At 30.8% G+C, this 25452-nt stretch overlaps 1 protein-coding gene across 1 annotated transcript in view; it reads right to left on the bottom strand.

Moving 5' to 3' along the window:
- LOC113383409 (cysteine-rich motor neuron 1 protein-like) overlaps nt 1-24453 on the bottom strand; it is a 38886-nt gene extending 14433 nt beyond the window's left edge. Inside the window, exons 1-2 of the mRNA XM_026621677.1 lie at nt 24290-24453; nt 22680-22804 (exon numbers count right to left, since the gene is read on the bottom strand). Of these exons, the coding sequence (XP_026477462.1) occupies nt 22680-22804; nt 24290-24453 (289 nt within the window). The remainder of the gene's footprint in view (nt 1-22679; nt 22805-24289) is intronic.
- Between the last annotated feature and the right edge of the window lie 999 nt (nt 24454-25452).

Below are 25452 nucleotides of genomic sequence, written 5' to 3'. Positions count from 1 at the left end.
ATATACGAATTTCCTTTACCAAGTGTTTACGTCTTACGTCTTGGCGGATATATTGAAAAGCTCCATTATGTTTCAATTTGAAATTAAATCGATATTAAAAGACTTCCACAAGCTAGAACGTATAAACTGGCAAACCGATCGATCATGTTGTAACATTTGACCCGGTTCAAAATTCAATTATGGTTTTCAACGTGTACGAGGAGTCGTATGTGTGTGTTTTCTTGTCAGACTATGATGTTCTTTTCGATAAAAACAATATAACATCATTTCGTTCTAGACTTCGGTCTATTTACGTTCTCGGTGCATCAAATAACTTACAAATTGAACTTTGAGAGACATGTGTTGCATGAAGAGAAAGAAAATTTATTTTTAATAGCGCTACTGGGAAATGTGGTAAAGTATTTAATTGAATTTTGGGTAAATAAAAATATCAGGAGTTGTTAATCAATTGTAGAAGGAAGTCCCTTAACGCCGGACGGCACCTAATGCCGGACTCTATTTAACACGTATTATTTAAGCGAGTATAAATCTTTTTATTTCAAAATACAAGTAAAAGAAGCGCGGGGGGCATACAGGTGCAGAATCACGCGCCAAGACTCACCTGTGACGCACACGGCCACGACGGGAGCAACCCTTTGCTGTTTTAGGCGCAAAATCACCGCGTCACCTAAATATCAATTAAGTAAATCTAGTATATTTATGCATTTACATTTGAGTGGTATGCAAAAATAAAAGTAGTACTTAATTGTTATTCGTAAAATGGTAGAATATTATAAGATCTTTTAAATAATTTTAGTTGATACCACCAAATAAACAAAAATGTCTGTCCCTTAGCGCCGGACAGTAAACATATTGATATTTTTGTGAGAATTGACGTAATCTATTCTGATTATTAAATTTTGTTCTGCATGAGTGCTAACGGTCATTACATACCCCATTTTTTGTATTTCCTAGTCAAAGAATAAAAATCTTATGATGAGCATCGGCGCGGCCTAGCCAAAAGGGTGGATAAATAGTGATTTTTGTGCAGACATTCCAGAGTGTGAAGATGGCTACATATGTGTTCCATGCAGGTTATTTTAAAATGTCCGGTACTAGGTGCCACTTTCGAAAATTATATTTTGTGTTACTAATGTTTGATTCATAGTATTAATTATTTTTTAGCAAAGGTTGCATTTTTGTTCATTTAGTTTGATTTCTAACTTTGTTATCTAACATAAGTTATAATTTAATAAACATTTTGTAAAATATTATTTGATTCATTTTTAAAATACAAAAATTTCAGATGTGAAAATGTTCGTCTTACTCAAAATATCTAGGATTATAATATTTATTTGTTCTGTTCCCGTATTCCCGCAATTTAAACAAAGAGTCCAGCATTCTCCTGATTTATTCCCAATATTATTGTAGCGTACATTTTACTCGGCAGTCATCCGGATATTGAGGTTGTTATTAAAGAGCATATAGAGTTCCGTTGTATCGAATATGTTCCGAGGTCGTAAGTTACATCGCGATTTTCTGCAAAAATAATGAAAAACGACTCCACTTTAAGCAGTCAAGGATAAAGTTGCGGTCATATATGGATTGTATATGCTAGAGATGTTATACTGTTTTTGTTCAAATCATCTTTGTTCTTGTATATGAAACGAACAGATTTGATTTATCGCATGTTATGGAATTGTTTTGTAAGCTCGCATACGGAGTACTTATAGGTAATGCGGATTTGTAATAATTCTGTCAGCCTAGATAAAAATATAATACTTGTATACAATAATGGTAAACTTCAGTTTATACTATCCAACTTCACTATATCATTTACAATAACATAACTTAATAACCGCCTTAATCCTGTGACATTTTAGGTCCATGAGGCCTGTTTAAGTTTTATCAATCCAATTATATTCGCAGACAGTCTGCTAAGTTTTGAAGTAAAACAAATGCCGTTGACTCTCATAATAACAGTTCAACGAAAATACTGAAATTCAATTAATGCCTAATTCCACATAGGCATTGTTGTTCTTATACATTAAGAGGCATTTCAAAGCGCTCGGTAATTGCTGATTTCCCACGAATCTGTAGAAACCGAGATAATTCGACTCGCTCAAGATGTATTCAGACAAAAATAAAAACTAATTAGTTTTAAATGAGACAACTGATAAAATTTGCTTGTATCATCAAATAGGTGCTACGAAATCGAATAAATTGCTTCAAAAGCAGCATAACAATGATTAGTTTTGAATACCAATTTCATCTATCTTGCAGGGCCTAACAAATATAGTAATCGTTATCCTTTGATCCTACATTTGGGTCAATTCCCAGTTTATTACCGAAAGTTTGCTCATTCGAAATGCAACTTGCGTGTTCAAACCTGAAACCTCAGCGTGGCTGTAATTAATTATATCTCGAAATGCAATTTCATAGATCATCGTAAACGGACACACAAACATACATATACACCTCATAGTTAAATTATTATATGCAGGAGGAGAAATGACCGTCTACTGTTCAGAGAATTCCAGGAGGTACCCGACATATAAATTTCATGGCAAGTTTACATTTGAGAATTTGCCCGTTTGCTGGCGAGCTCCTTGGATGAAGGAAACAGGCCCGAAATAAATGAATCTGATATTCCACAAAAAGTAAATTTGTTACTTTAATATAAAAATACACTAAATTTGATATTGTCATTTTGTTGCTGTTTCTTTTTTTTATTATTATTATAAATATATTTGTCACAGTTGATATTATCCGTTCGATTTAGACATTCTAAAAACTACCAAAAGTTTGCTGATGTAATTAAATTGGCGCATATATATATATATAAAAATTTATTGTTGCAGTGTTCTTATATGTTTTACTACCCTACCAAGGTCTAAAAATAGGGTAAGTAATATAAGGTGACCATACGTCCCAGTTTGGCTGAGAGAGTCCCGGATTTTCACTTTGTGTCCTGTGTTTTTCTAAAAGAATATTTGTCCCGTATTTAGATCTTTTGTCCCGGATTGTAACGATTTTTCGAAAATTAATAGGCAAAATTGCCAAAAATTGCGAAAACAAACGAACAAGTATTTTTTATGAAGAAAGCGGAATATAATTTAGACAAGGCTCAAAAGCGAAAAATATGAGATCTAAAAATATGAGATATAATTTAATATCGTAGATAAAAAAGTATTACATATAATCGAAAAATAAAATTCTTACTAAAAGTTCGCAATAATGATTTAAACTAGCGGGGTGTATGGCATCGTCCCTTAAGGCAATTTGCTGGTACTTCCCGTACCGTAACAAAATGATATGATAAAATGAAGGCATATAAATGTTTTTAAATAGATTATTATAAATATTGTAACATTGTCGAATATTTATAAGAATTATATAAACTAAAATGAAAAAATGAAATTATTTGTTTAAAGTATATTAGAACAGAATTAAAATACTGAAACTGCTGGACTTGCCTTTGCCAAAAACTAATCACCCCTTCTCCCCGTCATTACGAATTGAATGTTTTTAGGATCATTCAAATCAGATGCTCCGAACTCTCAAAACCTCGATTTCTATTTTCTGCACTCTTTGCTCCGTATCTCCTAATCGGCTGGACCTGCCTTTGTCAAAAACTAATCAGCAAATCTATCCCTTTCCCTATCAATAGGAATCGAATGTTTTTTGAACCAATCAAATTGGTTGATCCGCGCGTCCAAAAACGAGAACGAAAAATTGTATCCATACATACATACACACTCACACACATACACACATCCTTTTTTTTGAGGTATGCCATAATGAGCAGAAACCTTCAAAACGTCGAGAAACGTAAAAATTTTCAATTTCGATTTTCGTCCCATTACAATAACTTATCCTACGGGAAGTTTAAAAAATATTTATATAAAAAACTTTTTTTTATTGTATTTTCAAATGGTATTTGTTATTTTAAAGAGATCTCCCGCATCCCATTTATTCATAACAAGAAATTGCCGTCCCGGTTTTGGCTTAAAAATAATATGGTCACCTTAACGAAATAGAATAATGATAAATGGTAATTTTTTAAAGACGTAACAGATATTAACTATCTCCTCTAGTTAGTCTTCAGAAACGTGGCTAAAATTTTCTCTTCTTGCTTGACAATCGGCTCTCCAGTTGGCTTGTACAGGGACGAAAGACATTCACATTCACATCAAAACTTTGTTTAGCGTCATTGTACAAGCGTCATTGTTCTAACGCGAACGCCGTTCCTACCTATAGATATTATTATAAAGCCGGGACGTTTAACAGGAACAGGCAAAGTTTTGCCTTGCCGCCGAGGAAATGGTCCGAGAGCTCTCTTTGGGGGCATTGTCGCTTAAGTAGAGCACACTTTAGAGGAAAATTATAGAAAAATACTTGGTAATAGGTAATAGATATTAATACTCTAATCTAAACGTATTGATCATAATTTCTATTATTTGTTTTCAAAATGCAATCAGAACTTTTTAGTTTTTTTTAAGTGAAACTTTTTTAGGCGCGACTAGGATGTAAATCCGTACAAATACAACGGAAGTGCGTTACGGCAGATGAGATAAGACAAGAGTCGAGTGCCAATAATTCGTCATTCGCTCTCGATGATATCATTTCTATACGGGTTGATTGCGATTAGTCGTCGCGTATGTGAATAGAGATCTGTTGTTGTATGCGTACCGGCATCAACGTTGTATGCGTACCGATATCAACAAGAAAATCGGCATAGATAAATAAATATTTTAAAGTTACATCGTAGTACAAATCTTGATTTAATGGAAAATGCCTGAATCAGAAGAATATTTTACCCTGTTCCTTGAAAATAATAAAACAAATTAAACATTTTGGCCGTAAGCTTATTGATTAGAAATCATTTTTTTCAAATATAGTACATATTTTTAATGCTATTATAATTATATAATTTATAATTTATCATTATATAAATGTGTATAATGGTTGACAGTAAAAATGTGTGCATCACGAGTGTTACCATATTACTAATAAACATTATTTAAAATTGTTATATGAAGTATTTATTTTTACTTAAATGCCATCTTGTACAGTAGCAAATAAGTTTTGCTTCAATCGCGTGTGAACCTTACGCGCACTCTTTTTTTATTTTTATAAACTGCGCCACATTCCTCTAGGCATATTAATAAAACTCTTACCCTCATGGGTTAAAGGATAAAATTCCAATTACTGATAAAATGCAATTTGAATTTCGTATAAATATTTGCATCTATAGAAAGAAAAACCTTTACAGGGTTATAAAATGTGAAAGATGTCTCGAAAAAAGCATAAAAAGTCTGTTTATGGCGCATATTTTTCTTGTTCTAACGATTTATATGTAGCGTCTAGTTCATACGTTATTGTCAACGCGTTGTAGATATTCAACCTTGCCTGCAGTATTTAATAAAACGAGAGCTGGGAAACTTTTACATAAAGTAAAACATTAATTATCTGTGAAAATATTCCAATATTGAATTCCAATTGGCTACAGAAGGAAAATACAAGGACACAAGAAACAGAAACTCAATTCCTGGACATCATTCCAACTATTGCTCAAAATGTGTTAGCAGTAGAGATGGGTAATTCACTCCGGAGTTATCACTCCAATACAACTCCTCCTTCGGAGTGAATCCAAGTAGAGTTGTCTCACAGGATTTGTCATATCCGACTTCCTAAAACTGACACTAAATCTGTTAAAATGTGCAGTTATTTGCATGAGATTTTTTACTAATACAGAGATTTGGGTCGAAAGAAGTGGTTTTTCTCGTCTCACAGCTAGTTTTAGGACTTTCCAGGTATATAATGTCTCAAAATAATGCTATTTTGTATTCTATATTCTGTATACGATAATGTTTGTTCGTAAATGAGCTCTTTCAATGGTATACAACCAAATAAAAAATATTTAGTATTATAACTTTTACACAATTATGATTTTATAATTGTGTAAAAGTAATAATATGCTAATCAAACTACCTGATGTATAATTAATTCTCGAAAAGAAAATAATAATAGAATGTGTGGTATTATTATTTTGTGAAAAATATTATACACAAAGATTTGTTCTTATTTCATATATAAGGTTCACTGCATTATTTTCATATAAAAATAAACATATTCAAAGAATTCTATATTTTCTCTTCAAAAATAATTACAAAATTGATTTTGATTCCAAAATTTTTTGTCAATTTGAGATTTGTATGGATATTGAAATTCATAAAATAGTAATTATTACAATAAAATGAACAAAAATGTTTGAACTACTATTTCCAAAGTCTTAATAAATCCGTAGATATGTGAACAACTCACTAGAGAACCCATTTGTGTCAAGTATTATGTTTCAAAGTTGTCGGAGTTGTGGAGTTGTTAAGTGGATATAACTCCTCTCTGAAGCGGAGTCAACTCCTAACCGATCCGGCTTCGGATGTGGTGAGCCCATCTCTAGTTGGCAGATAGAAATAGACTTCAGCTATTCTACTACAGAAATAGGCAAAATAAATTGTCTGAAAACAACAAAATATGTAATCCATCCCGACGCAGGTAAAATCGAATCATGGCTCACAATGAATTTAAATATAAATCTATGAATAGCAAGTAGGTCATAAAAGAGAATCTCTACCCGCAGTTTTGTGATAAATATGATAACACCTTTACCGTGCAAATATCAAGAGGTTACAATATTTTTTTCTTGAAAGAATACACGTATATATCTTAAGAGAAAACCAAAGCTAAGGTCGTAAATCGTTCCTGAAGCCGAATCGTGCTTAATCGGTGGAATCGTAATTTCAGTTTGCATTTTGTCCCAGGAAATTTATGGTGAATGATTTGTGTTTAACCGAAGATATTAACCATGTATCATGAATAAATTTTAGATAATGGTATTTATTGTTGGTTCAAGAAAATTGGCAACATAAAACGGTGGAAAAGTATTGAAAGTACTGGAAGTAATTGGGAATAAATTTTAGTTAACACTATTTCCTATTAGAAGTCAATCCTCCTCGTTCATATGATGATTTTCATTAAAAGTACTAATGCAATCGACAAAATTAACATGTCTCAATATAAGGAAAACTCACTACCCTTCAATAGGTATATGCTCATATCATGCAGATTTTTTCCATATTGATTTTCGTTTCTGTTTTTTGGGATTATTTTACAATTCTCATTCCGAGTTGTTCACAAAATGATTTGTAATATAACATTTTCATTCGCGTGGGTCGCTCTGTATTGATTGTGAAACTCGTCTCTCTTTTTTCCTCGATTTTTCCGCACCAAATATTCCTGTGTAAAATCTTTTTTGTGATAAAACAGATATGACAAGCAATGACATAACGGTGTACGTGTTTTTAAAATAATTGTTCTATTCCATTTGTTTCGTGTTGCCTGTAAAAATATCCATCACGGGGTTGTATTTTATGATAGATTTTCTATACTGCGTTTACATAGTGGGTACAAATGCATCCGATCTGTACTTTGAACTATATTTTTCCACATGCGTTTAAATTTTGTTAGTGTGCCCGGATTCCCAATTAAATCGGTTGGGGTAAAACTTGATTACTTTTTTGTGAAATAAAATAATGATGTTTAATAGTGCAACAGAACATCTTTCAACCAAATAATGAAAATAAAATTATTAGCCAGTATGAGTTAATATTGATCAATTGGAACATAACAGAATGCTGCCATGAACGACCTGGGGCTATAGACAAATATCAGGTACAAATGTTTGCGATTTCTGTGTTAATTAACCTCGGGACTAAATGTCAAATGATCATACAAACAAAAATAAAATCGAAATAAAATTATCAGAGCTATTGCCTCAGCCTTCAATTCGTCTCAATTCTACCCGAGTATCTAGGTTAGTTTAAAAGTTCAAAATTAAAACTTTATATGTAAGCAAGAAAAAACAGCTCGAATATATTATTGTTCGGCAAATTTTTCATAAGACTTGTTTTGTTGTATTTAGGATTTTCCATATAGCTAAATTATCTCTTTTACCAAGAGAATTGTATTTTACGTAGTAGTATTATCATTATCAATTTAGTTTGTATTCTGTAGGATTCAAATCGCCAAAATGCATTTGATCTTGTTATCGGAACCGTTAAAGTTGTCTGCTGTGGACATATAATTAGAAAACGAAATTCTGAAGTGTCAAATACAGTTATACAACTTAGATAAGAACTTCCTAACTTCCTCTATCTAGCTGACCAAATCTCGAAGTTCATCTAAAACCCAAAGTGTAAATACAGAGTCACAGTCAAATAGAGTTTTAACCTCATATAGTTATAATAGCCGCATTAATTGTAAAATTCATTTTGAACTTTGGAAATATAAAGAAAAATTAATGAAAATATTTTTACAATTTACTTAATGACGTATGTTAATAACAAATATAAGAAACTTTTAGTAAGAGCTAATACTATTAGAGATTCATTTAATATATATCTAATATATATATATATATATATATATATATATATATATATATTATTTATATATATTACATAAAAGTATTGTTTTTTTTTCATAAACAAATCAAAATAATTAGGGATTTTAATCAGAGTACCATAAAATCAATTAGTGAAAGATTTCAAAAATTTAAGTGAAGTATAAATGACTGACTATATATTCTTAACTCACATTTTGTTAAAAATATTCAAACAATTCCCTTCGTCAAATTGCTGAACTTTAATAAAAAAAGAGTGCGAGTAAGGTTCACACGCGATTGAAGTAAAACTTGCTACAGTACAAGATGGCATTTAAGTAAAAATAAATACATCATATAACAATTTTGAATAATGTTTATTACTAATGCGGTAACACTCGTGATGCACATATATTTATTAGTGTCAACCATTATACACATTTATATAATGATAAATTATAAATTATATATTTATAATAGCATTAAAAATATGTTTAATATTAAAAAATAATAATGTAATTAAAGTCATACTTCAAATATGATCGGTTTGTCATTGTAATTAGCATTAAGAAATGAACCTTCATTAGAGAAATGAAGTAATTGCTGATTAATAAATTCTATAATATTCGTTCACACAGTGGATTATGTTAAACAACGTTTAAACAAATATTGTTTTTGCAACTTCACTCATCATGTAATAATTGTATTTGAAGAACTTCATGTAATTAAAATTAACATACATTCATTGACTTTAATTTCTGTTTTGTCTAAAAAATATTTTCTATTTTAAAAACTTCAAAGATTTATAGAAACTACGAATAATATAGAAATAATATAATCAATGAACTTACTGATCATTAATCTTATTAATCAATAATTTCAAGGAACAGAGTAAAATATTCTTCTGATCCAGGCATATTTCATTAAATCAAGATTTGTACTACGATGTAACATTAAAATGTTTATTTATCAATGACGATTTCCTTGTTGATATCGGTACGCATACAACGTTGATGCCGGTACGCTAAGAAGAAGTTTTACTTCAAAAATGTTAGAAAAATAGAGAATTTGCATTTTCAACAACGATTATTTGCGAATAACACAGATACTAAACACAAAGTTTTTCCAATTTTTTTGTCAAGCAATTTAAAATATTTTGAAACATCAAAATATCATAAAATTAGCAAATCGAATGCTGTGCCAAAAAATTAAACCTTAGTGAATAATATTAATATAATAATTAATGAAATATTTTGAAAGTGAAGTGAAGTGAAATGATAAAAAAACTTAAATTCGTTTAATTTATTTTTGGTCCAATCAAAACGTTCGTTTTTATTATTAGAGGATCTGTTTTAAATGTAATTGAGCACGTTCCTCTCGCGATGCAAATCCTCACCGGAATGCAAATGATGGTACGGTACCTCCACAGCACCACCATGGTTCCGGGTTCCGGCGCACATTGCATATTTGCGAAACGTGCTTGCGGACAGGTGCAAGCTGCAAGGTAGCCGGAAGCGGCTCTTTTGCACATGCGGCGCAGCTTTCAAAGCTTTCGCAATGATACAGAATCGCGAAATTCACTCTATACATAAAGGTTTCACCTTTATTCGACTAGACCAAACCAGGCCAGACTAGACTCGACTAGACTCACCTCAATTAATTTTAGGCGAAATTCGAGTCTGATGAAATTACACAGAGCTACCTTTGGAGAATTCGAATTAATTTGTCACCGTCTAATCGGGCAGAAACTTTGCTTTTGCTTCTGAATGGTAATTATGAAATTTGTATCTCTGAAGGGAATACATGGAGCAATTATTTGTAATTATTGGGATCAGAGAAATAACAAATGTGTATGTTACATCGTATGGATATGAAAAAATATTTTAAATATTTGATTGTCAATGCTATAATTCAAGGAAAAATATTATAATATTATTTTTAATAAAAATAAAATGTCTTTATTGGTTTTATAACTTTATATTCATACTAGCACACCCGACGAACTCCGTTTCGCCACCAGATGGTTTCGTGAGAAAGATGAAGAAATTTTTTGCTTGTTTTATATTCGAAAAGGAAAAATTTGATTTTATTATACAACAGTAATGAATTTATTTCGATTACAAAAATGAATTGTTTTTTAGTTGAACTTCTTTAAGTAATTGAAAGTGAATCCGTTTCATTGAAGTGCTCTTTGGTAAACCACATTTTTTGTTTTTTGGTCTGACGTTAACACAAACAAAGCGGATGGTTTTCCAACTCGTGAACAGGCAACGTATAACTACCCATGTGAAAAACAATGATTTTCTAAATAATCTATTTGAAATTTATCCAGCAAACACTAAGCGATTGGGCTTGTGACTTGTTCACATCGTTTGAAGTAAAACGGAAGACCAGTCGGAATCATTGGTATGTCACCAAATCGCCAGCAATTTTTGATTGAATGGTGAAATTCAGTGCGTGTACATCGTTATTCTTTGCGGCAAGAATTGCTCGTTGACTTAACCAAGCATAATTCTGTTAATTCTCACTAATGTCATTACTCAAATTTTTAATCACGGTGCGTAAAGTTCCAGCAGCTTGCATTAAGGCACGATGCCATGCACAACTAATTTCCTTAGCTATAAACCTTGCGGCGCCCGAGACCTTTCCAACGAATGCAAAATTGTCGAAATCGGTTCGTGCGTTCTGGAGTTATTTCGTCAGGAAGAAAAACCCGACTTATTTTTATATATATAATAGAAGAGAAGATTATAGAAAATGTGGATACTAACTGATATTTATTATCAGTGATAGGTATTTATCTTAAAGACTACGTCGTCTAGTCTGCGGGATGATATAGGTCCTTTATCCAAGTTTCTCCAAATTCGCAATTCCGAACAAAAAGCGTCGCGTTACTAGAGCAGGTGACTTGACACAAACGCGAAAACGCCCCGAGCCGCACAGGTGTCAGATTTGCTTGCGAATTAATTAGATTTGTTCAACTAAAGCGTCCGAAACTAACGAACAAAGTCACCGACGGAGACGGAGAAGCCAGTGTGTGGGTTCTCGGACCACTTTTGTAAACGACGACAATATACCTGGATAAAGGACTTATGGAGAAAATTCAATACCTTTGGCTAATCACTTTAATATGGCAATATCCTTTGAAGTTGTTATTAATACTTATATGTAAAAAGATAAAGATGATCGGCTGATACAAAAAGTATTGTAGTAAATAATTATGGTGCTTTGTTTAATGATTATTTATCTATCTGAAGCAGTGATTCCCCAAGTGGTATATATGGACCACCAGGGAAAAGGAAATTTGAAAATCCGCAATAGTGATTATTATAAAATCAATTAAATGTCTCGACTTGTATTTGTATTTGTATCTTTACTTCAAATGTTCAATACTAAACTTTAGTACAAATATGAATTTATAACAAAAAATCGATATCGGCTGAATATGGGATCCATGGTAAAGCCTAAGGGGTCCACAACACTAACAAGTTCGGGAACCTATGATCTAAAACAACAAGTTTGGGAACCTATGATCTAAGGCAAGAAATGCCTGTCAATTCAATATTTAAGTATTAGGCTAATTAATGTGTAAATTACGCATTAATAAAAAATTTAAGAAATTGAAACAAGGACTTTGAAAATCAGTATCTTTACATGTATTACAGTTCATTATATTCAAAGAAGGTATTAAATTTCGACGAAAATAAAATAAATAATGTTTTATTCGTGTTTAGTTAAATTTAATAAAGTTTGAGATATAAATTCAAGTTCCAGGTGAAAATCCAGATCACTTGCAAATCTTTAAAAAAAATACTTGTATGTGGTATTATCAAATATCCGAATAAATTTAGCGTGAGATATAAGAAAATCTTTTAAGAATGAATAATAAAAAAATACCTCTTGAAAATTTAAAATGGGTGAAAAATCCTGAGTAACCAACTTGTCTATTACCAGATTAAATCGAATTCTAGATTTAAAAGTTTTTGAACTCGGTCCGGATACACCATATTTATATCATTAACTATTTTTATATTTCTATTTCTATTTCTTATGTTTGTCAGCACTGTTAAAAAGTGGCAGAGATTAGCAAGCCCTTCCCTCGCCCTGAATATATATATATATATATATATATATATATATATATATATATGATTGTGTACGGGGGCGAAATTGTGTTTTTAGAGACTCCCAAGACTTGGCTAACGGCCCGAGAGCGTCAAGTTATCGTACTCCAGATTAATGCTTACTTGACCTCGTCGTGTAAAATATATACATATTTTATGCAAAAAGGAGAAAATGATAAAAGGACAAAATAATATTACTTTAGTTTATGAGATCATCATCATTTGGTAAGAAAAAACATATTGGATTGGAACTTATTCTATGGAGAAGGATCTAGAAATTATAAATTTACTAATACTAATAACTGATATTTGAATACATTAAAATATGAATTCAAGAAAAAAAAATTAAATTTCTTTTTCGAGTTCAACTTGACCAAAAATTATGATGAAAATGCATAAAATGTATGTAAATATTATAATAATTAATCGAAATCAGGATTTTTAAAAAACTTGCTGATTTTCCGAAGCATTAATGCAAAGGTTTGCAGAATATCTAATTTTTTGTAGAAATAAGCAACAACTCTTCATATAATTATAAATTTAGATGAGAAAAAGATACAGTTATGCATTTCCATTAAATTAACATAACTAGAAAAATAACAGCCTATCCATCCATTCCAAGAAAGAAAATAATTAAGTTAAGACATTAACTATGACACTCGGAAAACATGTCAAAAACACCACCCCCATTGGCAAGGCCGAAGTGAATGTATATACGAGTAATACCCATCTGTGCACATTGTGTATAATACGCACATCAACCCCTAAATAATTAACAGCATCAACCCCTGTTCGAGTAATTAACTTATGCAATATCATAACGCAACAAAGCCAGTTACATTCGTTTCGAGCTGACGCAAAATTACTAACTTCTAGGGCTCAGAAATAATTCGAGAGAGGAGAGTTGATATATAAGTAGTCATTTGTAATATTTATAAAAGAAATATGTATAATATATAAAGGACTAATAAGAGGTCAGAAACCTAAGGTTGTAGCCAGAAGACAAATTCAATCCACGAAAGAATAGCATGGAAGAAATATCATGAACAGCAAATATCCTAAAAATGTTTCAATAGAAGTTGACAAAAATCAATTGCTACTATTTTTGCTTCCATATAGTTTCATTTTTTCTAGAATACCAATAATTATAATAAGCACTTGTAATTCCTTCAATATACCCAATTAATAATGGTTAAATTCTCACCAGAATTTAATTCTCCAAAATATCTTTCCCCCAAGTAGTTCCCTAACACATTACGTATTACGTATTTTATATGTAAATTACATATGTAGCAAATTGGATATACTGCGCAATAACAATCAACTTTCTCCCACAAAAGTCAACACGTTTTGTTTTTTACGTAAACATATGTATATTAATCCCTTGAGTTTGTGAACCGTTTCGAAGTTGTTTATGCAACCGGGGGGGTGCCGGAATTGTTTGGAGCCCCTGCAGAGTCCCCGACCCACCTCGATACCCCTTTGGATCAAATAACATTATTTTTGTGGGAGACCGCGGCGGAAAACAAGACGAAGGTAATAAAACTAGCTGGCTGTTTTGTAGGCTTTTTTATGGGCGAACACCGACACAATCTTGGGGGGTAAAGGACTCAGATTTTAAAGGAAACAAAAAATTTGTTTCGAATTTTATAATATAACTAGCAAACCCGACGAACTCCGTTTCGCCATCAGATGGTTTTGTGAGAAAGATGAAGAAATTTTTTGTTTGTTTTATATTTGAAAAGGAAAATTTTGATTTTATTACACAACAGTAATGAATTTATTTCGATTACAAAAATGAAGTATGTTTTATTTGAACTTCTCTAAGTAAATGAAAGTGAACCCGCAAATTATCCGTTTCATTGAAGTGCTCTTTGGTAAACCACATTTTTTGTTTTTTGGTCTGACGTTAACACAAACAAAGCGGATGGTTTTCCAACTCGTGTGCAGGCAACGTTATAACTGCCCATGTGAAAAACAATGATTTTCTAAATAATCTATTTGAAATTTATCCCGCAAACATTAAGCGATTGGCCTTGCGACCTGTTATTGCGAACGCAAGGCGAACTGGAAATTGCAATCGTTTGAAGTCAACCGAAAGACCAGTCGGAATCATTAGTATGTCACCAAATCGCCAGCAATTTTTGATTGAATGGTAAAATTCAGTGCGTGTACATCATTATTCTTTGCGGCACGAGTTGCTCGTTGACTTAACCAAGCATAATTCTGATAATTCTCACTAATGTCATTACTCGAATTTTTAATTACGGTGCGTGAAGTTCCAGCAATTTGCATTAAGACACGATGCCATGCACCAATAATTTTTGATTGAATTGCGCACTATCTAAAAGTTAATATTAAGAGCTAAAACTTTCAGAAAATTGTTTTTTTATCAATTTGGAACCATTTGAGCCCTTGCGAGCAAAGAAATTCAAAACTGTCCATATTAAGGACCACCCTAATGAACAGCATAGTGAAATTGCAAAATCTGCATTTAATTATATTAATACCATAAGTATATTATACAACCCTCCGATAACGCGGTGAGTGCGTACCTTGTAATACAAAGAAGATGATCTACAAGGAACTGAATTCTATCCTTGTGCGGTATATGGAATTTTTTTTCCACAATTTATTTTTTTACTTTAAATTTTTATTAGCAATTTTTTATTCTTGGGTACGCCTGCTCTGTATTGTATTCGTTTTACTACGAGATGAAAGATATTCGTAGTAGTCGGAGCCTCCGACCGTCGACCGCGTTAAGCCTTTACCGCGAGAGCATAAAACAAGAGGATCCCCTGGGAGAGGCGATTTGATTTAAGATCTCTGCATATTTGACACTAAAACTAACCGAAATTTAGGTAAAGGATGGAAAACTACAATACTAAACGCCAAGTAAGAATAATTTGATAATTTTGTTGGTAAAGGGGTCCGTCAATCACGTGATCAAATTTTCAAGAATACATCATAATATTTTAAATTAACCCTCCCTCTTCCACCAAACACCACGTGTATTTTTTTAGTTAGGCGAAATAGAGCGTCCGGCGTTAGGTGCCGTCCGACGTTACGGGACTTCCCCCTATTCATTTCAATAACTGCTAGGTATTTGAAAATGTAGTTGCAAAGTTAATATATTCGAAGTACAAAATTCGATTAGAAGAGGTCATAAAAAATAATGTTAATTGAAATATGAATAATCTGTATTTTGTGAAAGCATTAAATATTAGGATATAAAGAGTAAAACAGGGATACAAAATCAAAAATGTTGCAGAAAATTTAATGAACTAGAATAAAAAAATTAAAAAAATGTAGGTAAAAGATACAATCAAGCATATGATATAAAAATAATGTAGATGATTAAAATTCTAGAAAGCAAGAGCAAAAAATCCTTAATAAAGTGAAAGCGAGAAAATTATTCCTTTTTGAGTGATCATCGTGATCAAATTTTGTATATGTAATGCAAAAACCAAATTTTTCACAAATTGTATATTTGTGAAAAATTAAAAAAAAATGATATAAAAACTAAAATATGGAAATAAAAAAATGTAGGTAAATGATAAAGTCAAGGAAATGATATAAAAATGATGTAGATGGTTAAAATGCTAGAAAGCAAGAGAAAAAAATTCTTTAATAAAGTGGAAGCAAAGAAATTATTCCTCTTTAAGTGATCATCGTGGATCAAATTTTGTACATGTAATGCAAAAATCAAATATACAATTTGTGAAAAATTAATATTGACACAAAAACCAGAATATGGAAATAAAAAAATGTAGGGAAATGATAAAATCAAGGAAATGATATAAATCGTGTAGATGGTTAAAATGCTAAAAAGCAAGGGATTTTTTTTTTTAAAGCGGAAGCAAAGAAATTATTCCTTTTTAAGTGATCGTCGTGATCAAATTTTGCATATTTATTTGCAAAAATTTAAAATATTGTATATTTGTGTATTGATGTATAAGATTATATATTTGTAAAAAAATTCCAATAAAAAATATTATGTACGTTTTGGTTGTGATATGCAAAAAAGTCATACATGTCTATTTTAATTTAATTATTTGATTTAGATGACTAATATTGAATCTGTTATAGAATTGATAATGCTTTTAATTTGGTTACTAAAAGCAACTAAAATCGAAATCCAGCAATGTAATTAATATTAATATGAATAAATAGGAAGATAATGACTTGTTAATGGGAAAACGATCAAAGTCGACAAAATAGATTTACTTGAATTTACTGTCGTTTATTTTATTTCTAATTTTTATCTACTGTAACTAAATGTTGTTTAACAGTTATAACTGATATTAAAATTTGATAAAAAATTACTTGAATTGTATTTACCCAAAAAGAAATTAACAATTATCTTTAACTATGACTAGGACTTTTCTACTCCTTCCCTTTACAGATTGCAGATTGTAAATAGGGATTTTCGCCGGACAGGACCACTTTGGAGAAGAAATCGGCAAGGATCACGTGTTGTTCATGACCAGATTAGATCAGCATCTCCATCACGGTTTATTGGAGAGCTTTACGCGCGTTTTATTGTGCAATAGCACACAGAACATACAGAATCCCTGAGATTAGGTCATTCACGACGAAATTGAGTTTTTGATTTCTTTACCATCACCACATTTGGAATGGAATTAGTTGTAAAAATAACTTAACCCTTCAGGGTAAAAAATAGAGGATATACATATGAATATATTTAGCGCTACCAGAAACTATATCTGATGAAAATTTAGTTAGTCATTCTCGAAAAAATTGTGATTTTGATTTCTTTGCCATCGCATTCTCTGAATGTGAATTAATCCTTTTTAAACACTTTAGGATGTAGGCTTTATTGAAATTCAAGCTATATAACTGTAATCCACAAATTTGAAAATTTGGATCACTTTCCCAAAAATTGGTTCTTGATATCAGCCATAGTGGAAGATTTATTTACAAAGGCAGTGAAAATTCTATTTGCACTTCTTCAAAATCTCTACCGAAAATAGTTTTTTGGTATTATTATTAAAAAGTCTAGCTGGAAATTTTTTAAGAATTTTTTAGACCTTTTTCACATTTGTCTCATCTACGCAGCTTTTCTTTTCTAATTCAACTATTTCTTCTCAATATGATTTCAAGTAAAAATAGCCTTTGGGCATTTCATCAACAAATTACATTTACAATTAAAAATAAATATCACAATTTGAAAAGCCAAACTATACTTTGTATAATGTCGTTTGTGATTTATAAATTAATCATAACTATTTATTGAACTTCTACTTACTTCTGATATCTGATATAAATCGGATCTGCTAATATAAATAACAAAGATAAAAATTCAAGAGAAGTTAAAAAAAAAAAAAAAAATCAAAGATGTTCCTTGGGCTTCAATATTTGTAACTTACATGGAACAGTATATTATTGTATTTACATTTTCAGAAACTCAAAACATTAATAAAAATTGTAGAAATTATAAAATATTTGAGTATCTAATATAAATTTGAATATTTAACTTCCCGTAGAGCAAGTTAGAGTAATCGCAAAAATATCGAGAATGAAAATTTTTATATATCTTTACGTTTCAAAGGTTTCTTAATATTTAGACATACCTTAGAAAACATGGATGTATTTGTGTGTGAGTGTATGTATGTGTGTGCGTGTGTGTGTGTGGATACAAATTTTCGTCGACGATTTCGGAAACACGAGAGAACGGAGCGTCCGATTTTATTAATTCAAAAAATATTTTATTTGTATAGACAAGATGAAGAAATGATCAAATTTTCATGAAAGCAGGTCTAGCGCTTTCGGAGATCAAATGAAAAAAGTAAAAAAATGCCATTTGGCTTTCAAAAATGATCATTAGACATACGCACATCAAATTATCAGATATTTTATAGAGATTTTAATAATAAGTACAATTTTGTTTACATTCCTATTCCGTATCAACGTTTATCCATTTTTAATTTTGTCAAATTTGTAGTTTCTTAAATATCTAATTTTTTCGAAGTAATTTTATTTAAAAAATGTTAATCGCTTTTAAAAAAATAATAATTATTGGTACAGGAATTTCCAGCAATTTGCCTTAAGACACGATGCCGTGCGCCCCACTAGTTTTATTAATAATTTGACTAATTAATTTTGACGATGTTCCTTGAATATTTAAAGCAAAAATATCATAGATGAAATAATTTATGCATATATAGTATTATAAATATAGTTGATCTATATCAAATAAAGTTTTCCAATTAAATCTGTTTGTTTTCTGCAGTTCTCCGAGCATTATTTATAACTCGAGATGATTTATAAAAACTGTTTATGCAAACTAGTTTATCTATCGCAAAGTTCTTAATTAAAAATATCGGAAGCTTTTTTATAAACAAAATAAATATAGAGACGGAGTAATCATTTATGTAAAATAAAAAATATATATATATATTATAATAATATATTGTATATGCAATTACAAACCGAAGCAAAATGAGTTTGATATGAATAATGTAAAAATAATACTTTTGAATAAGTTGAATTTTCATAGAATTTCACAAATCACGGAAGCATCAGGTGAAAACTAAGTGATAAAAGCGTAAATGGATATTAAAATATTGTTGTTCCGAACAGGAGTACCTACTATTTATAGAACTTAATTAAAATTAAAATCCGCACCGTTTAATTTAACAAAAACAATCTTCCGCGTACCAGAGATTTTTATTCGTGAAATTCTCTAAAACAATTCGCAATAATGTATTATCTATCTCGGTCGGTTTCGTGCACCTTTTCCTCAGGTGTTTCTAATAAATAAATAGAGAAATTTATAAAGGTGATATTACACGGCGATACATGTTTCTGAAAGACAGGCTAACGAACAGACAAAGCTTCGATATCATTCTTTGGGGCCCCACGGGTACGGAATCGTAAAATACCTATATCATTTATTATTTCTATAGTCGCGATCTACCCTCTACGTGGAAGGAGCATTCTATTCTGGATATAAGGGTCAGGATAGAGATCCGGGGGTAAAGGATACTTTTTTTTGGATTTTGTTATAAAAAAAATAGTGGTGCATGGCATCGTGGCTTAAGGAAAATTGCTGGAACTTTCCGTACCAAAAATAACAAATTTTGAAATTTTTGCTAAAAGTTGACTTTGTTGCACATGTCGAACTTTCTTTTTAAAGCAGTTTTAAAGCAGTTGTGCTGCGTAGCAATTGTTTTTTATAATGTATGCCAAAATGTTCAGAAACCTCTAAAACGTAAAGTTATAAAAAATTATCATTTTCGATTTTTTGCGATTACACAGTAAAAAAACGAAGTTAACACTTTAATCGTCACAATGATATCAGGAAAATTTTTATATGGAAGTTTCCGTAGGAGTTTAATGGTTTTGTATGTTCATTAAAATCAAATACTCTATCGTTATACCAAGTAAATCGTCTAATTTTAATTTCAACAAACTCATTTTCTCAAACTTTGAAAAGTAAACTTATCGTAGGGCCGTAGTATTTCAGTAAGTACTATAAGACCATGATATATATCGCCAAAATAGGCTTAAATTTTTTTTCAACAGTTTATTACAAAAAAACGGCTCGGTAGATTTTCACCTAAAACTGATCAGTATTATTCCCAACTAATATCTTTCAAACAGTTTTTGATTTTTCAAAATCGATTCGATAGTATGAGCTTAAATGTAGACGAGAATTTTAACACTTTTTTCCAAATTACAAAGAAACGGCTCGGCAGATCTTTGCACAAAATTCATAAACGATAATCCTCATCGGAATACATCAAATGGCTTCTAAATTTTTTAAATCGGTTCAGGCGTTTTCGAGCAAACATGGATGAAAGTTCTAATTTTGACAAATGCCAAAAAACCATACCAATTTTGTAAACTTTGAAGAATTTTTAAAATAAAACGACTTGTCGCAGTGCCGTAATATTTTAGTATGATCTGTAATACTATGGTATCTACCGTCAAAAACCTATGGTAACTTTTGATTGAATTGCGCTCTATCTAAAAGACAATATTAAGAGCAAAAACTTTCAGAGAATTGTTTTTTACCAATTTGGAATCATGTGAGCCACTGGGAGCAAGGAAATTTGAAAGTGTCCATATTAAGAACCACCCTAATAAACATGAATATATATTTCATTTACCAATATTGGATTTCCGAAGTGATTTTTCCTTTTTCCCCGGCTCTCATTTTTCTCGTCTTTTGTGTCCAGAAGAAGAATGTGTGTCAGAAATCGTTTGACTGAACACATTTTGAATCGGATATATCGGTAGAGAGCATCTAGGTTTTGTGTATTGTACGTGCCTGAGATGTGGTCTCCAAGTTTCGGGATGATATATTGTAGTTATTATAAAAACGGCACGATCGACCAGGCAAGTCAGGCCACGGGCGAAGAAGTATTACTAAATTCAGTATTCACTAGGGTTTGTCAGTTTTTAAAAACCGGCTTTGAAAACCGGTTTTTGACGAAAATTATGGAATTCAAAAACCGGTTTTTGGCAGAAAAAGTCGGTTTTCACTGTACAAATGAAAAATGACAAATATAGCCAAATATAAAAGATAGATGCAAGCGTTTTGATTCTTGGAATCATATTGGTTCAATAGCATTTGGAATTTTAAGTCAGCTCTGGTTATCAGGTTTTGTCTAATGTATATATTAAATAACAGTGTATATATGAATTTAAATCAGTGCTACTTTTTCTTGAAGAAGTAACTCCCTCTACTCAATCTTAAAAAAAGAGTTTTCAGCCCTAGAAGTCACAAATAAAAGAACAAGAAACTTAGAATTAGTTTATCAGGCTTTAAAAACAATTAAGTTCGGTCACAAGTAAGAGAGTATTTTCTATTTTGGGAAATATTGTGAGTAAACAAGTCTCAATTTTTTGGAATCATATTTTATTAAACAAAAAAAATATTTTTTTAAAATTAATTAATTAAAATTGTTTGGAATAGAAAATAATCGGGGTTTAGCTTAATTGTTTTCACAACTAAAATTGATAGTAACAACAACATGTACCTAATATTTTTTTTATTTATTTATTCGAAAACTGTTCTTTTACTGTGATAAAAATATTTTCATTCTTATATGTGAAAATGATTCATGAATAACGGATAATTATTTTCAAAGTTATTTAATCCAGATAAACTATTATTTTTTTGTTCTACCAATTAAATTAAAATAAAACCGGTAAAATTTCTGGTAAAATCAAAATTCGAAAACCTGTTTTCTGAAATGTCGGTTTTTGTATAAACCCTAGTATTTACTCTTAGAGGTAGAAATAAATAAATGATGATAGAAAATATAAATACTGTGATCTGGACAAGGAGTAAGTCATTTGGAAAGGAAATGTTTGACGTATATACAGATTAGAATATTGCCACAGGTAAAACATGGTTTTGGAACACAATGTTCTCTCGAAGTTTTTGATACTTCACTATCTCCAATCAAATGTTTCTGACTATTTATAAAAAATCTTCAAACATCTCATTGTTGTTTGAGCATGCCATAGAAAAACCATGTAAAAAAGTATGCAAATGTCAAGAAAATATTCCTCGAACAACTTTTGTCAAATTTATCGATTTCCCCTCGAAGGTTTCCCAAGTCAACAGAGTGTATCAAATAATTCGTCGTATGTTCGACATCGCCAAGTAAATTACAACCAAGATGAATGTTTGTAGAAAAGTAAACTTTCAACTTTCCAAAGTGGTTACGAAATAAGAAACTCCTCTTGTATCGTATTACAGAGTGGCCTTCCTTATGGAAATGCAAATAAATACTGGTTTTCGGGGCGGTGGAAAAAGTAATTCTCGAGAAAATGATTATGACCAACGGAAAAAGTGGTTTTAATGAGAAAATTTTGTTCCAGGAGTACTTGAGAAGGCAGGTGTATCGTAATGAGGCCCAGTGAGAAGGGATATTTGTTAATTAATTTTAGAAGTACAAATGAAGGATAAAAGAACTTCTATTTAATTTATATTATAATTTATAAATCCAGTGCGAGTTATAAATTGTTTGTTACTTTCGACTACCTTATATTCAAAGTTCAAATGTCTGAATTGCATATATAAATTACAAATTTCAAATATTTCTATCCATGAAAATATTTAAAATTTGTTGTGTTAAAATAACAAAATGACTCACGTTGACAAACTCCAACGTTCCTTGTGGGGCTCTCTAAACAATGATATGGGGGCTCACATCGGCCCGAAAAACCACCAGGCCCCCCACAGGGCTCACCCAAAGTCCTCGCGCAAACCCAACAACACCTGAAACAAAAATAAAAATATAATAGAAAAAATATAGCATGCTTATTTATAGATAAGTTAATTTTGGTATATTAGTACCAGATAAATTATAAAATATCCGGTTTAGATAAAATATATCTTTTTTTTTTTAAAAAAAATAATAATAATCCTGAATACATTTCAACAAAAATTTAACATAACTTAGTTTTTGAGCATCCCCTTGGCTACGTGGTGAGAGCCTTGGATTTGCAACTTTATGTTTTCAAATAAAAAAAGAACTTTAATAAAGATTTTTTTTTTTTTTTAATTTTTATTTTCAATAGCAATCAGAATACATGACTATTCTATGAGCTATTTGGCTTATGCCATTCACTTTAATAAAGAATTTAAATAAAGATTTGATTTGACTTTAATTAGATGAATTCTAGTAATAAAAATATATCAAATATAGATATATAAATATTTAAAGGTTTAAGTTTTGATTGCTGGTTTAAAACAAAAAGAAATTAGATTTTCTTTTAAATGATTGGATGCCTGTATCAATAACTTTATAAATAATGTAACAATAAAACACTGTCCCAATGATTTTTATTTTTTTTATTTTTTTAATTCCAACATCAATTATTTTATAATATAAAATCTTCAGCAAAAATATATATTTTAACAAATTATTAAATATTCATTTTAATTTCCAAATTTAGAATTTTTATTCTAAATTGTGTTCAATTATTAACTTTTTATCGCAAAGCTAATTTGAGAATAAATATTTTATTGTTTGGTTAAAATAAATATTATTGCTGCAAAATAGTGAAATGTTGATTTTTATATTAGACAAAAAAATATCAGACGTCCATCAAGATATTAAAAAGTATAATCTAAATTATGTTTTTTTAACAAAAAACACACATCTGTGTCGGTAGGTAATAGTTTTTTGCTGAGGCAAGTCCAGCCGTTTCGAAGATACGGAGCAAAAAGTGCCAAAAATGGTAATTCGACGATTCCGAGAGAATAGAGCGTCCGATTTAAATGATTCAAAAAAAAATTGTATAGATAAAATAAAAAACTGGTGAAATTTTTGGAAAGGCAAGTCCAACGGTTTTGTAAATCCAAATTATCAAATATAATGTAGAATATTTAATAATATGTACAAATATTGTTTACATTTCTATGGATTCCTTACCAATGTGAGGCCAAATTGCTTTAAAAAAAAATTCAACTTTTTCCAAAGTTCTCGAAAAAATAACTTAATTTTAAAATATGGTACGGGATGTTCAGCAGTTTGCCTTAAGGCACGATACAGTGCTCCATTAGTAAAAATTTGTATTAAAAATTATGCAATAAGAATAAATTTGCAACGATGTGTGAAACGTACTACAACCATGTGTTAACATTCTTTTTCTTTCCAACACCTCGATGGATGCTTGTTAAAACCTTTTGTGTTTTTATCTAAATATATATACATAGTCTGAGTTGTATTATCAATCATTTATTCGTAGGCCTACTCACTCGCAAGGATCCAAAACAATAAGTCCGCGGCCAGGACATTGCTTCGGCTTAATCACTTCACACTCACTACTGTTGCAAACGCACTTTAATCCTTCACCAGGACGAACCGAACAAACTATTGTCAACACTAGAAAAGCACATGTGCTTAACACCCTATTTGCCATAATTTCTTCAATTGATCTTAAGCTGATTTACTGATAATAACGCCACCAGTATAAATTCATCTCGGAAATAAAATATATGGATCACATGGTAAAAATCACTTAGGATAGTATGTTGATGATTGAAATAGTAGTGCACGTGCACGAATTATTAAATATATTTTTTTCACATTTCGAAATAAAACAGAGCATTACTTTATCAATAAAGTTAAGCACTTATTTGATAAAAATATCGGAGAATTATTTTCGCGATGTTTAGATTGAATCAAAAATTCGCCGCACCGCGCTCGCACGTGGGCAAAATAATACTGATATGAACTGGGGTGTCGAGCCCTTCGGTAGGGTAAGATTTAGTTGGAGGGAGTTCGTGTTCGTGGCGATCTCTCACGAGGGAAAGGAGGACTCTTTAGTCAACTGTCAATTGTGAATAATTTGAGCAAATATAAGAACCAGCAATTGTACAAGGTATAGCCTAGATCAGGCTTCGGCAACCTATGCACGCGATGGGGTTCTGGATGGCACTCTACAAAGTAATCAGGAAAATCGCAAATATATCAAGACGAAGTAGTTTTCAAACTAGTGGTGTATGACATCGTGCCTTAAGGCAAATTGCTGGAACTTCCTGTACCGTAACCAAATGTTCGAGGAATACTAAATGTTTTCAAATATATTACTATAAATACTGTAACATTGCCTAATATCTATAAGAATTAATATAAGTAAGCTTTAAAACTTTAGCTAGAATTAAAATTGAAATCTGAATTATTTTCGATATACAAAAAAAATAAAATATTTTTTTTTTCAAAAGCAATTGTTTTGTTAACACAAGCAGAAAGATTTTTGAATCATTCGATTCGGATGCTTATATCTCTCAAACACTGTCATTTTTTGTTTAATTAACTCTGTATCTTCAAAATGGCTGGGACTGCCTTTGCCAAAAACTAATAACACATCTCCCAATCATCACTAATTGAATGTTCTTTAGATCGGATACTCCGTTCT

This window comes from Ctenocephalides felis, unplaced genomic scaffold (genome assembly GCF_003426905.1).
Source record: "Ctenocephalides felis isolate EL2017-DRISC unplaced genomic scaffold, ASM342690v1 CF-g0.4_SCAFFOLD_03570, whole genome shotgun sequence".
Lineage (NCBI taxonomy): Eukaryota > Metazoa > Arthropoda > Insecta > Siphonaptera > Pulicidae > Ctenocephalides > Ctenocephalides felis.
Note: the sequence above shows the minus strand (reverse complement) of the source record. Positions and strands in the feature narration are given on the sequence as shown.